General features: G+C 39.3%; 1 protein-coding gene across 4 annotated transcripts; it reads left to right on the forward strand.

Moving 5' to 3' along the window:
* The first annotated feature begins 1,244 nt into the window (after positions 1-1,244).
* Positions 1,245-14,337, forward strand: C8H15orf61 (chromosome 8 C15orf61 homolog). 4 transcript variants are annotated; one of them, XR_004729567.3, is made up of 4 exons: positions 1,245-1,735; positions 6,846-7,014; positions 8,059-8,180; positions 14,084-14,337. XR_004729567.3 is itself a non-coding variant. In XM_054239376.2 (3 exons), exons 1-2 carry the CDS (start codon positions 1,390-1,392, stop codon positions 6,971-6,973), a joined length of 474 nt encoding a protein of 157 aa, XP_054095351.1. In that variant the 5' UTR covers positions 1,245-1,389; the 3' UTR covers positions 6,974-7,014; positions 8,059-9,567. The 4 variants fall into 4 exon arrangements, 2 of the variants coding, with proteins under 2 accessions (XP_054095351.1, XP_002753315.1); XR_004729566.3 differs by having other exon boundaries at positions 14,196-14,337; XM_054239376.2 differs by lacking the exon at positions 14,084-14,337 and having other exon boundaries at positions 8,059-9,567.
* Positions 14,338-16,553: the final 2,216 nt, after the last annotated feature.

Genomic DNA, 16,553 nt, shown 5'->3' on the forward strand with positions numbered 1-16,553 from the left:
TCAAGCGATTCTCCTGCCTCAGCCTTCCAAGTAGCTGGGATTACAGGCACACATCACCAAGCCCAGCTAATTTTCTATTTTTAGTAGAGACTCAGTTTCACCATATTGGTCAGGCTGGTCTCGAACTCTTGACCTCAGGTGATCAGCCCACCTCTGCCTCCCAAAGTGCTGGGATTACAGGCGTGAGCCACCACGCCTGGCTGGAAATGTTTTTGTTTTTGTTTTTTTTTTAAAAAAACAGGTGTGTCTGTATGTTATTGCCTTAAGAGGCCACAAAGTTTGAGCAAATTTTTTCTAAAGTAATAGATGGATAATGGGTGACTGAGGACCACAAAGACTGATAAGAGGCTCCTGGTCCATTTACCAGGTTCTTAGAGGGAAGTACCTTTGTGTCTCCTGACACTGCACTGAGAGATGTGAGGTTTTTTTGTTTTGGTTTTTTTGAGACAGAGTCTTGCTCTGTCGCCCAGGCTAGAGTGCAGTGGCGTGATCTCGGCTTATTGCAACCTTTGTCTCCTGGGTTCCAGCGATTCTCCTGCCTCAGCTTCCCGGGGAGTAGGGGGAGCTGGGACTACAGGTGCAGGCCCGTGCCACTATGCCCGGCTAACTTTGTATTTTTAGTAGAGATAGAGACGGGGTTTCACCATGTTGGACAGGCTGCTCTCGAACTCCTCATCTCAGGTGATTCGCTTGCCTCGGCCTCCCAAAGTGCTGGGAATACCGGATTGAGTCACCTCGCCCGGCCGAGACGTGAGGTTTTCAAATAAACTTTTGATTTTTAAATCTCTGGGACTAATTTTAAACAGTGAACCCGACAGCAAGGACGTACACAGAAAAGTGCTCCTGGCCTTACCAGGCAACACAGACCTGGGGTCTTGGCTGTCAATTCACTTTCCCGAGGGCGCCTCCTTGTGTTTCAGTAAAGCCACCCAAGGGTTTCCCTGGAGTCCAGGGCGTGTGAGGGAGACGTGGGTTTGAGTCCTGCCCCTCGGGAAGGTGGTTAAGTTATTGAATTGTTTAAAACCCGAATTTTCCTCAGACCCAAATGGAAGAGACCTCCCCGAATTCCTCCCCCGCCCCAGAGTTACTAACGACTAAGTGAGGTCACACGGGGGTCACTCAAAACCAGCTTCTCCGCGCAGGTGTCTCTCCGCCTCGCGCAGGTCACGCCCCTCTTCACCTCCCCAGACCCCACCCCCGGCGGGAGACCGCGTGACCGCTGTGCGCACGCGCCGCCGCACGCCAGGGGCTCTCGGGCACCCGCGCGGCGCCCGTTGGCCTTCCCTCCGCTCGCCGGGGGCGCGCGCTGGCGTGCTTGCGGCTCGGACACCCTAGACACGCCCCCGCGGGCGCCGCGAACAACGGCCAGCGTCCCCGGCGCGGCGGGCCATGGAGGCCCTGCGGAGGGCCCACGAGGCCGCGGTCCGCCTGCTGCTGTGCGGGCCCTGGGCCTCGCGCGCCGCCGCCCGCCCCAAGCCGCGCGCCTCGGAGGTGCTGACGCGGCACCTGCTGCAGCGGCGCCTGCCGCACTGGACCTCCTTCTGCGTGCCCTACAGCGCCGTCCGCAACGACCAGTTCGGCCTCTCGCACTTCAACTGGCCGGTGCAGGGCGCCAACTACCACGTCCTGCGCACCGGCTGCTTCCCCTTCATCAAATACCACTGCTCCAAGGCGCCCTGGCAGGACCTGGCCGGGCAGAACCGCTTCTTCACGGCGCTCAAGGTCGTCAACCTCGGTGAGTGGCCACTGCCGCGCCCACGCGGTGAAGCCCGCCCAGCCGGGACGGCCCCGCAGCCACCGAGCACGTGACGAGGCCCGCGCGCAGGCCGAGGCCCGCGGGGTCAGCTCTGCCTCCCGGCGCCCGCTGCACCTCGGGTCCCTTGTACTCCTCGTCCGGGGGTCCCCAGCTCGCCGAGCTCCTGGCTCCCGAAGCCGTTCCCTCTCCCGCGGGCGCGTCCTCGGGCCTGGGGAGGGGCGGGCCGCTCCCTCTTAGAAAATCAAAAAGCATACTCCGTTTTACCACGTAACTGTCGGAAGCATTGCGGTTTCTGTGTTGTCATTAATTTCTATCCTAATAAAATGTAATGATAATTCTGTGTGTCATCATTCACTTCACTGAGTTCACAGAATTTTAAAACTAATCATTGTACAGCAGTGGAGGAGTCTGAATATTTATTCCGTTTTTGAAGGTAACGTGGGGAAAAGTAGAGAGAGTGAAATCATGCAGAGCTGTACCAGATTTTTTTTTCTTTTTGAGTTTATCTTTGACACCTTACACTTCTGATACTGAGTGAGAAGGTGAATGTATTCAAATCTAATTGATATGGAAATAAGAATTCAACCAAAAAAAAAAAAGAAGAAGAAGAAGGACGACCCCTGCCTGGGCACTAAGCTGGGGGGCGTTAGGAAACGTCCCCTGGAAAGTGGCTCTGAAGTTGACACCGTCCTATTGCAGGGCAGGACTCATGCCCTGAACATCACTTTGTGGCTGCATTTATGTTGCAAGAACTGCAACTACTTTTTAAGTTTTTTTTGTTTACTTTATATGAAATCCCAGCAAGTTCGTTCTACCAAAGAAACCAGAAGTTTCACCAGACATAACAGCTTCCCTAGGTGCTAGTTTTAAAAGATTTTAAAAGATCTTTAATATTTGTGTCACGGTGGTGCCCTGAGGGGGTTTACTCTCACTAGGTATTTATTTTCGTTTAATGTCAGAAAAGGTACGGACACGGACATGGGTGTATCTTTTACAGATCAGGGGAAAACCGAAGGCCTCAGGATGTTTTGAACTTGTTAATAGCTGGTATAGAATTAATCTAGATTTTAGTGATTCAGTATCTAGCCATGGAGCTGAATGAACCATGTTACACAACCAGGTTTTTAAAGCCAGAGTTAAAACTAAACCCTGCGCAGCCTACTATTAATACTATTACATAATCTGATCGTGCATTCAATTTAAATACGGTCTGTGTATTTTTGCTTATAACACATATGTCAGTCGTGGGTTTTTTGAGCCATTACTCCACTGGACTGCCCTGCGCTCTATCCAGTAAGGAGATTATTTAGCAACGTGTTATCCTTTAAAAAAATGCTTCTTATTTGGCTGATGGAGTGTATAGAGGATGCCCCCTACTTTGGAGGTTGGTTGAAGTTGAAGGGTGAGGAGACTTACAAAATTCAATTAGAAATTATTTGGAAAGACTGGAATGTTGATTCAAGAAGTATAAGTTTGTTTTAGCGTTTTCATAATCAAGAAATCATTCTTCTCAAGTTAAAGAATAATAGGAAAAGCATAGCAGGAGGGTTATAGGTAAACCATGAGCCAAATGCCTTTTTTTCTTTTAAAGTCACATTTCAGTGTTAACATTTTAAGATCACCTTAATGATTAGGGGCTTCTCTTTTAAATATAAAGACATCCAAAAAAAAAAAAAAGCGGATACTCAGCATTCCACACATAGAAAAGTAAAACCTTTTAAAGTGGAAAGAAACAGCGCTTGTAGTGTTTTTTGTTTTGTTCTTTATGTGGAAGATTTAATGGTCTGTATGGCCTTTTGGGAATTCTAAAAATCCCGCTAAAATGGGAATAAGAGTTCTCAGTTAAGCAAAAAGGACAACATTTTTCTTATGCATGCTTTAATACAAAGTGGCATACACTGATAAAGGGAATTTAAAAATGTTTTAAAGTAGTGAACACGTCTGGTAACGTTTATTTTTATTTTTTGTCTGAAGGTAGAGGGGATGTGAATTAGATAATAAGGTCCTTTCCTATTCTGTGATGTGTAGTCACCTCCCTGGATGATCAAGTACATATCTTATTAATATTATACTTAGGATCTTGTTCCTCTTCTTCCCTTCCAAATTAGTAATTACTAGAGCAATTCATTTTTCCATTTTGTAAATAATAAAGATTTCTGTTTACCCATTTACTCCTTTTCTCCTCTGCCTTCCCTTCAATGGAAGCTGGTATTTTACTAATGGTTTACCAGTCTAGGTATCCTGCTGAGAAGTAGATTGAGATTTAAGAAAAGCAACTTACCATTGGAATGAATGGGATTTACTGAGGAATTCTAATTTTTTAAAGTGCTTAATTTGACAGTGGTTTACCTACTGTTCAGCTGACTCAAAGTGATTATGCAAAGAACTGATTTTCAGGATCTCTTGATGTTACATGTTTCAGATATAAATTTAATTTTTCATAGAATCATAGACTTTAAATCATATGTGCTACAAAGAAGATTTTGTAAAATATAGGTTATATAGGTGGCAAATTTCCCATTTTGGATATCAGTCTGACTACATTAAATAAACAGACAGGAAGGGAAAAAAAATACAGAGTTTCCGACTCATATCATAACTCCATCTCCTGTCAAATAGAATTACTGCTAACGGTTCCTTTTTTTTAATTAGACATAATATAGTTATTAAGCTAGTACTCTTTGATCCGCCCTTCATCTTAGCTGAAACATATTGGCCATTTATTTCTGTATTTGTGATTTTTCAAAAGTATGAATTTTTTAAAGTATCAGTATTTGAAGTGAAAACTATGATAAATACTATAAAACAAAATTCTCAGTATCACCAGGTATTCCTTAAATTTATATCCCTAGCCTTGGTTTAAGAGGCATGTTTTATATATTTTAAGCTCAGTATGTTTAGAAAATTAGTAATTGCTTCTAGAGCCTATTTTTTTTCTTTCTCACTCCATTGATTTTCAGCTTCTGAAGTTGTGATACTGCATTTTAAATTTATTTTTTCTTTCTTTTTACTTTTTTTTTTGAGATGGAGTTTTGCTCTTGTTGCCCACGCTGGAGTACAGTGGTGCGATCTTGCCTCACCGCAACCTCTGTCTCCCGGGTTCAAGCGATACTCCTGCCTCAGCCTCCCAAGTAGCTGGGACTACAGGCATGCACCACCACACCTGGCTAATTTTGTATTTTTAGGAGAGGCGGGGTTTTTCCATGTTGGTCAGGCTGGTCTTGAACTCCCAATCTTAGGTGATCCACCTACCTCGGCCTCCCAAAGTGCTAGGATTACAGGTGTGAGCCACCACACCCAGCCTATTTTTTTATTTCAACTACTCCCTCTACTTCTCTCTCATTTCTCCCTGTCTTGTTCATACTCTCCTTTTTCTCCTCCCACCCCTGTGCCATTTGCCTTTTTTTTTTCCTTTGTGGTGAAGTGATTTATAAGTCGCTTTATTCTAGTTTTGTGGATTTTCTGGTGACATTCCCCTGAGGTATTTAGAGATTCTTTGGACATTATCAGGGCAAAGAAGGTGATACACAATAAAAGGTTTCATGGGAGTTCCAGGGAACCCTGTGATGGTGACAAACTGTGACCCAGTATATTCCTAAAAATAGAGAGCTGCCAGCCTGAATGGGCATTTTTTTCCCTTCTCATTACCAGCTAGTGATGTGATGCTTCTTCTGATTAATCTCTGGCATCACAGTGGCTGGAATGCAGCTTCAGGGAGTAAGCACAACGTAGTTCAGCAGACACACTCAGAGCTTAACATGGCAAATATATTCTTGCAGAAAAATAAGACAAAAATTTAGCAATATGATTAGTCCAGAGCTTGTGTGACTTTCTTTATTACTAGAAAGTGACTTTCCAAATGTATAGCCGTCCTTTTTAAATGTCACTTTCTGCCCATTTCCCACATATGAGCATCAAATTAATGCTTGTGCAGAGCATACAATATTTGTTAATTGATTCATGCGCCTGTGGTTTTATTACATATGTTTTAACATATTAGTCATTGATTTTAACTAAGTACCTTAAAGATAGGAAAAGCAAAAGTTTGTTTTGTGTCCAACACGGACTTATATGCATATGAGTGCTTAATATGTATCTCTGGATCCTGTGTTTAGTTTCATGAATCACAAATGGCAACTCATCCCAAAGCAGCACCATTTTACCAATTCCAAAGAAGAAACACATGTTGAAGTCTACTATTCCAATTTCAAATTGGTTGAAACGAGGTTGTTTTCAGATCAATTGAAAAAAAAATGCTGATAATAGTTTTTCTTTCTCTTGCCTGTTGTAGTGAAATCTTCCTTAGAGTTAGGTTTTGCCTTAGGTTTTAAAGACAGCTTTTTGACCCAGTTTCTTTTAAGTTGTGCAAAAATTACTTCAGCCAGTTTTTTTGCTACTAACTTAACATTAATGTTAGGCGGGCGCAGTGTCTCACACCTATAATCCCAACACTTTGGGAGGCCGAAGTGGGTGGATAACGAGGTCAAGAAATCGAGACCATCCTGGCCAACATGGTGAAACCCTGTCTACTAAAAAAGGACAAAAATTAGCTGGTTGTGGTAGGGCATGCCTGTAGTCCTAGCTACTTGGAGGCGGAGGCAGGAGAATTGCTTGAACCTCGGAGGCAGAGGTTGCAATGAGCCAAGATTGTACCACTGCACTCCAGCCTGGCAACAAAGTGAGACTCCGATCGAAAAAAGAAAAAAAAAAAAAACAGTAATGTTAACCTAGTAATTTTAGCTCAAGGCTAATAATCAGGAGCATCTTCAACTAAATTAATGAATATTCTTCTCCATTTGCTTATTTATGAAAATATAGAATTCATGATTATTTGAGGGTAATGACTTAATGAAATAGTTGAATTAAAATGTATACCCACCTTGTCTGTAGTATGAAAACCTCTAGACGCACGTAATTGCCACCATATTCCATGTTGATGAAATTGAGCCCTTAAATAATCAATGTTGAGTAATATTTTTATATTTTATCACATTATAATTTGTTAGCATTGCTCAAGAGTGTTATATGTGATTAGTAACTTGGATGATTAATAGGCATTGATATTTATACATATTCGTTTGTTTTCTAGGTATTCCAACTTTATTATATGGACTTGGCTCCTGGTTATTTGCCAGAGTCACAGAGACTGTGCATACCAGTTATGGGCCCATAACCGTTTATTTTCTCAATAAGGAAGATGAAGGTGCCATGTATTAAAAGTGTCCATCCAAGAACATAAATATCAGTGGATTTTCTCTGTGCGTATATGCAGTATTTATTTTTGATCCTTTAAAATAAAACTTTTGCAAATACTTTTTTCTTTCTACGGTATCTGCTTCTTTAAGATAAATCACTGCCCTCAAGAGGTGAAGCATTTTGTACATTGTTATATATTACATTCTCTGTTTAGCTAATGGGAGCTACAAACACATGAAGCTTCACACTATTTTCTCCCTAGAACTAGGTTAACCTACAGATAAAAAATGATTACAGTGTAATAGATTAGTTAGGTATTAACAATTTAAATCAACTCTGAAGAGAAAATATAGATACCCACACAAAAGAGGAGTGGGAAAATCTTTTATAAAACAATGGAAAACCAAGTAGAAGACAATATGGGTAGGTGATGGAGATAATATCATATCATTGGCAAATCCACAACTGATGAGAATCTGTAATCTCAAGGCTCAACCATTCAGCTGCCAAGACTGTAGTAGAAATGTTTTGAAGGCCTTGTGCCATTTACCTGGAGGAGAGGTTGGAGGATAATGTTGAAACTTCTTGTTGCTGGAATCCAAAACCATATCATTTTTAAAATGTAAGAATAACTGGTTAACGTAAGTGAGCAAGGTGAATGAAATTAAGACTTACTAAAAGTTAAAACAGCTTTCTATAAAGCTGTCAGAACAATTAAGGTCTTCTAGAAAGAAGCAGAAAAATAAATTTGGTAACTGTTTATAAAAGCAATTAATTGAAATGGTACATATCCATGGATTTATTGGCAATAGGGAGTGGGCTGAAATGTTAAAGACCTAATGGCACTTTTGCATTTCAATTTTATTAATTGCATTTTTGAAAGCCAAGTCATTTAAAAAACTTATCCTTGGGGCAGTCACAATATACCCAGATGAATGGTAAATTTCAGAAATTTGGAGTAATTCAGGGAGAACTAAGTAGAACTATTTAATTTCTAAACCAATGGGTGTTTAAGATTTATGATCTTCCCCGTAATTACAAACATACATTATGTATCATTTTTTGTTAATGTGTTACTGATACTCTGCCACATTTTTTGGTTGCAGAACATTTTATAAAGTTCAACATTTGGATGCTTACTCCTGCCATGTCAGTAGAGAAAGTGAGTGAGAGCCATTGAGGTGCAGACACCAGAATCGTGGAGTAATGCAGTCTAGCTTCGTTAAAGGTGCGCATTTTAAATGAGCTACAGAGTGAACTGTTCTTCAAGTATACGTAATGTTCACTTGTCTAAAAGCAATTCTAAATAACACTTTAATCAAAGAAGTACTTATGCCAGTATATTTAGTCCAGAAGAATATACTTGACACTAGTTAAATGAATAGCTTACACAAAGGAGATAGTGTTACATTAAGCTTCATTAATAATAAAACAACTGACTATTAGCATTTTGCAGGAAAGGCTAGAACTGATTTCCTTTGTAATGGGCAATGTTAAATAACTATAGCTCATAAGTTTTAAGTCAAATACTGCTCATTCATTGCTGCTGGACTTGTCAATACTGACTGTAAAGGTTTGGTCCCAACACAAGGCTGATAAAATGGTTTTTAATTACCATGCTATAAATACAGCTTTTCAGTAGGGTTGCACCTCTTTTCACACTGGCCTGTTTGATTTCTGATAATTTGTACTGCTGACTCTGCTTACCTGTTTTTCAATAGCTATAGTCAGTGTGACTTCTTGTCCATATAGTGATAGGTAAGTCTCCTTGGAGAACATCTTTGACAAACTACCCTATTGATCTCTGCAATTCTCTGCTGCTTGCAGCATTAAATAGAGCCTTGATTTCTTGTCTTATGTGCTCACCGTGTAACAATTAAGCAAATGTAATATTTTCTTGTATTACATGAAAATCAGTAGACCTCTTGATCTGATGGAGTTGATGATGGTGAAGGATGAACTCAACAATGGGGAAAGGCATGGTGTAAAAACTTAAATATCATTCATTAGATTTATTCAGTCTTGTAAACTTTTAGTCTGAAAACAGTACTTCCCATTGAACAGCAATGGTTTAAGTTTTTTCTTTAAAGCTGCATATTACACCAAAGCATTAAAGCCTAAAAGGGAGAAAGGGTAAATGTGTAAGTCAGGTGACTGAGTCTATTTTTAGCATCAGCGCTCTTTTACTTTCTGACCTCAGGCTAATAACTCTCCTCCTTTGTGTCTTAGTTTTTCCACCTGTAATCTGAGAATGAAACAAGACCTTTCTACCTGAAAATGTACATCAATTTTACTTTTGTCTTTGCAAAAGCTCTATTTTTATAATCCACATTCTTCTCCCCCATTATTTACATTTATACTTAAAGGACTTCATTAATAAAGGGATTTCAAAAATAAGGCGATGGGGAGAGAAGGAGGTGCCTTGAAGGCACACACCCACTAACCCTGAAGTGGCACGTGAGGAGCTAAACAGGCCCTGCCCTTCTGCGTATCAGGAGTTTTCTTAATTGATGAAACCACTGATTTAGCTTTTCTGTCATATTTCTTTGATAGGATTTTGTCTTTAAAATAATCCAACCAAAACTGTTTTAATAAAGGTGTACTTTTAGTACAAACCCTTGCATGTCTTCTATTGTTATTTCTATGCAAATGAACTATCCGTATTGGAATAAATTTCTAGGCAAAATTCTTAGTTCCTATGTAAGTTGTGAACCACTATAAAGATGCAGTAAACTATTCGGGAGCATGAGAGAGGCTGTTAATATAAAAATCTCTATTTTCTTAGTGCTGATGTCCTAAAATGCCAGATTGTTCAAACAGTTACAGTTTACTTCACCACACATACTTGGGCATTATTATTTTTCTAATGTTCACTTCCACAAAAATTGAAACTTTTTTTGAGAAGGAGTTTCACTCTTGTTGCCCAGGCTGGAGTGCAATGGTGCGATCTCGGCTTACTGCGACCTCCACCTCCTGGGTTCAAGCAATTCTCCTGTCTCAGCCTCCTGAGTAACTGAGATTACAGGCATGCGCCACCATGCCTGGCTAATTTTGTATTTTTAGTACAGACAGGGTTTCACCATATTGGTCAGGCTGGTCTCAAACTCCTGACCTCAGGTGATTCGCCCACCTCGGCCCCGCAATGTGCTGGGATTACAGGTGTGAGCCACCGTGCCTAGCCAGAACATTTTTAATTATTAAAAACCATATGTATTTTTTTAAGTACATTTTACTTCAGGTCATTTATATTTATATTCTCCCCAAACTGTAAGCACAGAACATCTATAGTTCATGAAATATCTTTTAACTCTGTTAAAGAATGATGTTTGAATAAGTGGGATGACCTAAAAGGCAAAGATCTTGGTTTCACTTCACTGAAAAGCTAATGCAGATAACAGAACCTTATCCTAAGGCTAGTGGATTAAGTATCTACTGTTTTTCAGCGCTTACTATTCAGACAATAATGATGTTAGGGGGCATCTTAACCTAAACAAGTACTTAGCATTACATCTCACCTGGGTCAACAGTCTAGGGTATCAGAGTTAAGCTGTGTTACTGTAAATTAATGGAAAATGTAACTGCACTTTGCTGAAAGATCAATGTCCGATAAAGCCTGCACAATCAAATCTTGTTGCAATGATTGAGGTCTTTAATTGCCTTTCAAAGATAAGGTGGTAATCAACACAGCCTTAACTGATCTTTTTTACTAGTTCAATTACATGCTAATGACCAGCGCCAAGTCAGAATCTTTAACTACTTATACTTCTTAAATCTTATGTTAGTAATGAAAAATTACTTAAGCTACACAATCAATAGAACACAAATCTTAATTACTATATTTCGCTTTCATATCATTTATGTGCTTGACAAATGTTTCACCAGGGCTTTCCCGGCAGTAAGAAGTGTTGTTAGTAGTGACCACAGTCCACAGAGTAGTTTTCTAATATAAACTGGAGACAGATGTTGAATTTTTTCTTCTTTTAATGAAAATGTAGCTAAAACTGTTTCCATGAACACAAGCTTGGCCATTAGAAAAAAAGGCAAAAACCACAATTACTTTTGCACGAACGTTTAATATTATGGAAAAGGTTAAAATAAAGGCAGATGACAAAAGAAAAAAATAGACAAATTTGACTTCATCAAAATGTAAAATTTTTGTGCTCCAAAGGTCTCTATCAAGAAAATGAAAGGCAACCCACAGAATGGGAGAAAATATGTACAAATCATAATACCTGATAAGGGGCTTATATCTAGAATATATAAATAAGTCTTAAAACTCAACAACCCAATTGAAAATTTGATTTGAACACACATTTCTCCAAGATGATATATAAATGGCTAATGAGCACATGAAAAGATGTTCAGCTAATCATTAGGAAAATGAAAAGCCCACAGTGAGCTATCACTTCATATCTACTAGGATGGCTGTAATGAACAAGACGGTAAGTGTGGGTAAGAATGTGGGGAAGTAAACCTCATGCATTGCTGGGGAAATGTATATTGGTGCAGCTGCTTTGGAAAAGTTTGGCAGTTGCTCAAAATATTAAACATGGAATTACTATATAACCCAGCAATTCTGCTCCTAGAGAACTGAAAATATATGTCCACACAAAAACTTGTACACAATTGTTCATATCAGCATTATTCATACTAGCAAAAGAGTAGAAACAAAAATATCCATCAACTGATGAATAGGTATCATGTAGCGTAGTCACACAATGGAATATTATTCAAAAAATGAATGAAATACTGACCCATGGTATAGCAATGATGAAGCTTAAAGATATTACACTAAACGAAAGATGCCAGTCATAAAAGATTTCATTGAATTCCATTTATATGAAATGTTCAGAACAGGCAAATCTATAGAGAGAGAGTAGATTTGTGGTTGCCTAGGGCTGGAGAGATTGGGGAGAAATGGGGGTTACCACTAAGGGGTCTGGGGTTTCTTTTGGTGCTGATGAGACTGTTCTAAAATTGATTGTGGTATGGTTGCCCAATTCTGTGAGTATATGCAAACCACTGAATTGTACACTCTAAATGAAAAAAGTGTAGGGCATGGAAATTATGTCTTTTTTTTTTTTTTGAGATGGAGTCTTGTTCTGTTGCCAGGCTGGAGTGCAGTGGTGCAATCTCAGCTCACTGCAACCTCCATCCCCTGGATTCAAGCGATTCTCTTGCCTTCATGTGATTCTCCTGCCTCCATCTCTTGAGTAGCTGGGACTACAGGCGTGCACCACCACGCCCAGCTCATTTTTGTAATTTTAGTAGAGACAGGGTTTCACTATGTTGGCCAGGATGGTCTTGATCTCTTGACTTCATGATCCACCAACCTCGACCTCCCAAAGTGCTGGGATTACAGGTGTGAGCCACCGCGCCTGGCTGGGAATCATATCTTAATAAGGCTGTTAAAATCATTAAAGAGGAGAAGAGGACAATGCACAATTGGTGTTTAATGGGTACAGAGTTTCGGTTCTACAATATGAAAAGCATTCTGTAGATGGACGGTGTTGTTGGTTGTAGAGTAACATAAATATACTTACAACAACTGAATGGTACAGTTAATGGGAGGTTGGGGCAGGAGGATCATTTGTGCCCAAGAGTTCAAAGGCTACAGTGTGGCATGATCGTGCCTGTTAACAGCCACTGCACTCCAGCCTGGGCAACACAGCAAGACCTTGTATCTAAAAAGAAAAAAAAGGTTAAGATGGTAAGTATTATGTTATGTGAACTTTACCACAATTAAAACAATTTTTAAAAATTAGCAAAGGATTCAATGTTAGTATGATAAAACATGACTGCATACAGTTAAAAAAAGTTAGTGATTAAAATAGTTAAAGCATGTTGACATCATTTTCCATGTTGCCGTCTCAGAATTTAAAAAAATTTACGAAACCTAGTTTTGATTAAGTAGATGAAATTTCACTGGGATCGTTTTTAGCACCATTATTAAAATGATACATTTGGTTCGAGATTACTTAAGATAAGACCAGTGTAAGGCATGTGAAGTGTTAGTACATGAAAATCATCGTTCCTTAGATCCTGGTTGCTGTATAAAGAATATCAGCCACTACTAGTAAGCGGTTTTGTGTAGTATTGCTTATGGCCATTTTAGTGGCACTTAGATCATTTTAAACACAGTTTATGAACGTTGTACTACTCCATTATATTATTAATTTATCTTTGCTGATATTCACAGCATCAATTTAAAAGCTGTAAAACTTCATGAAAAGTAGCTTAAACGAGGATTTTGATAAACAAAACGTTTCCGTTTTAAAAGCAAATCATGGAAACAACTTAAAGAAGATTGGAAGTTTTTTTTGTTGTTGTTGATAGAATTATGAATCTTATAAACTCAGTATTTTTTAGTTAACCTAAATACATAAATCTATTTGAATTCATCTTATGAAAAGAGATATGTCATTGGATAGATGATCATTATATGCTTTAGTGATTCATGGACCTTGTTACATACATGCTTTGTAATGTATGAATTATTTAGTAAGAAAAATCACAATAATTTTGTTGTTACTCAGAAATGTATGGGTTAGCAGAAACAATTATGCAGGCCCTGAAGCTGGCATGTTAAGGTAACATCATTAACACTACGTAGTATAATTTTTTAAGTCGTTATTTGACATAACCTTTACTGCTTCTGTGAGAATATATCAGTAATTTTACAACAATCTGTCTGTAAACAGAACATTGAATTTATTAACCACAAAGTGATTCATTTTACTCTATTTTCATATTAGTACATAATTTAAAATCAGACTTAAAAAGTTGTCTACTCAAGCCCTAAAGGAAGAATAAAAATATACAAAATAAAAAATTAACACTCTAGCAAATAGATATAAATGTAAAACTCCACTTAAAGTGGATATTTCTATTTCAAAAGATGTAGATGTTTAAGAACTAGATGAAAATAGATGCCTTTGTTACCTTTTTTACACACTGTATCAAGACCCTTCCTATGAGATGACAACCAAAATTTTAGTTTCTTATGTTTTCAAATATCTAAATTTATAAAATGAAGGAAGCAAGAATTTGAAAGTTTGAATAAAAATCTAAATAGTGTCACTTAATTTTAGATCACATTTCAAAATCAACAGTCTTGTTTTCACTCAACAGATACTTTCACCTTGACGGTGTCGAAGTCACTTGCCAGTGTTGCCTTGGCAGTGTTGAAATCCTAGTAACATTCCCTGCCGACAAAACCTAACAGTGCTCAATCTATTTACAGAGTCCATTCAAGCCGTACTGAAAAAGACTGCTGCTGTCCACAACTGGATGAGAACCTTGTGTTACGAAGTTTTCTTTCCAGCACTTATCATATAATAAAGGCTCAATGTTTAATAAATATGTGATGATTTCAAAATTAAAAAGACAACTTGCCTTTGTTTTTAATAGCTTTTTAAAAAACAGAACACGTGGCTGGGCACAGTGGCTCACGCCTGTAATCCCAGCACTTTGGGAGGCTAACGTGGGCAGATCACGAGGTAAGGAGATCAAGACCATCCTGGCCAACATGGTGAAACACCATCTCTATTAAAATACAAAAAAATTAGCAGGGCGTGGTGGCACACCTGAAGTCCCAAATACTTGGGAGGCTGAGGCAGGGGAATCGCTTGAACTCAGGAGGTGGAGGTTGCAGTGAGCGGAGACTATCTCATTGCTCTCCTGCAACGGAGCAAGACTCCATCTCAAAAAAAAAAAAACCCCAGAATGCTTTAATTGGAGAGCATATGGATTCTTTACAAGAACAGCAATGAGTTTTGAAATATTATCTCAGATGTTATTGATTGACTATGTATACTGAAAGAGATTGGAATCTTGTTGCATTTCCTTCTGAGGCATTTCGAATGGTGCCACCTGTTTTCTCATACAGTAATTTTGCTATTTTAAAATCAAATTTAGAATAATGTGTAGAAGTAAATGAAGTGAAACATTAAACAGAAAGTCCTCACTGGGCGCGGTGGCTCATGTTTATAATCCCAGCACTTTGGGAGGCCGAGGCGGGTGGATCACTAGGTCAAGAGATCAAGACCATCCTGGTCAACATGGTGAAACCCCATCTCTACTAAAAATACAAAAATTAGCTGGGGGTGGTGGTGCGCACCTGTTGTCCCACTACTCGGGAGGCTGAGGCAGGAGAATTGCTTGAACCCAGGAGTTGGAGGTTGGGGTGAGCTGAGATTGTGCCACTGCACTCCAGCCTGGGTAACGAGCAAGAAACTCTGTCTCAAAAAAAAAAAACAAAAACCAAAAAACAGAAAGTCCTGGGATCAGTCAGACTTAGTCTTTTAAAACAGAACTAGAAATAATGTGTTAGTTACTAGGGGACAAGAAGAGTGTTTTAATCCTCAGAAGATGAAATGAGTTACCTCCTGAGACAGTGAGTCTTCTGTTGCTGGAGCTGTTCAGAGGCTACACGAACAGAGGATCCTCAATTCCTTAAGGAGATGGGTAGGGAGGATAGAGTTCTTGAATGGAAAAAGGATTAGGTTGGTGATTTTGTAAGTCCCCTTTAACTCTGAAATTTTATTATCATTCCTGCATATCCATGTCTGATTCCCAACCATGCTATTTAGTTTGGTATTTACTGCTTTTCCACTAGATGTGGAATACAAAGAACCCTGCTTTGAGGAGAAAAAGATACGGTTTCAGTTCTTGTCTACCACTGCTGGTAGAGTCATTTTGAGAAAAATTAGAGCTTTCTAAGTCTTCGTGTCTTCATGGATACAATAAGAAATTTATCTAACACTTACATAGCGTTTACTTGTGCCAGGTCCTTAGATAAGGACCTGGCACATGAGAATTCACTTAATCCTCTCATAACAACCCCATGAATTAGGTACTGTTTTTATTTTTATTTTTCAGCTGTGGATACCAAAGTTTCTTGCCCAAGGCCATGCCTGGTAAGTGTTCTTCCGATCTGTCTAGAGTCCACATTCTCAGCCTGTACTCTACACCTGTCCTAAGATGCACAAGATAATTCTGTCAGACAATGGATGCAGAAATGCTTTGTTATTATGATTATGACGACGTATAAAGAAAGTAATATATAAATACGTTTGAACAATGAGAGAGAAAAACTAAAGTTTGAGTGATTTGTGGGAACACCTGTCTACTGAAAGAAAATGTGTTATGTAGAAATTACATCTAATACAATTTTAAATTAATAAATTCATTCACTTTAGAGTATTTACAATCCACAGTGCTTGGCATATAGCAGTGGTTCTGAATGACCTGTGGAACTGTCATTTCTCCCTCTGTGTGAGTGTACTGCTCATTTCTATTCCTGCTGAAACAGAAGGAGGCAACTCTCCTTTTACACTTTTGGGTGTTTGTGTACAGTTTTGGTCTGTCTCTTCATATTCTTTAAAAAAACTAAAAGGGCCGGGCACGGTGGCTCATGCCTGTAATCCCAGCACTTTGAGAGGCTGAGGCAGGCGGATCACTTGAGGTCAAGAGTTCGAGGCCAGTCTGGCCAACATGGTAAAACCCCATCTCTAATAAAAATACAAAAATTAGCTGGATGTGGTGGTACACACCCGTAATCCAAGCTGAGTTATTTAGGAGGCTGGGGCACGAGAATCAC

Source organism: Callithrix jacchus, chromosome 8 (assembly GCF_049354715.1).
Source record: "Callithrix jacchus isolate 240 chromosome 8, calJac240_pri, whole genome shotgun sequence".
Taxonomy (NCBI): domain Eukaryota; kingdom Metazoa; phylum Chordata; class Mammalia; order Primates; family Cebidae; genus Callithrix; species Callithrix jacchus.

Excerpts from the sequence above, each read along its gene's own strand:
- C8H15orf61 (XM_054239376.2), top strand. The coding sequence starts at position 1,390 with ATGGAGGCCCTGCGGAGGGCCCACGAGGCCGCGGTCCGCCTGCTGCTG. Across the intron at positions 1,736-6,845 it reads GCTCAAGGTCGTCAACCTCG|GTATTCCAACTTTATTATAT; the intron begins GTGAGTGGCCAC and ends TTTGTTTTCTAG.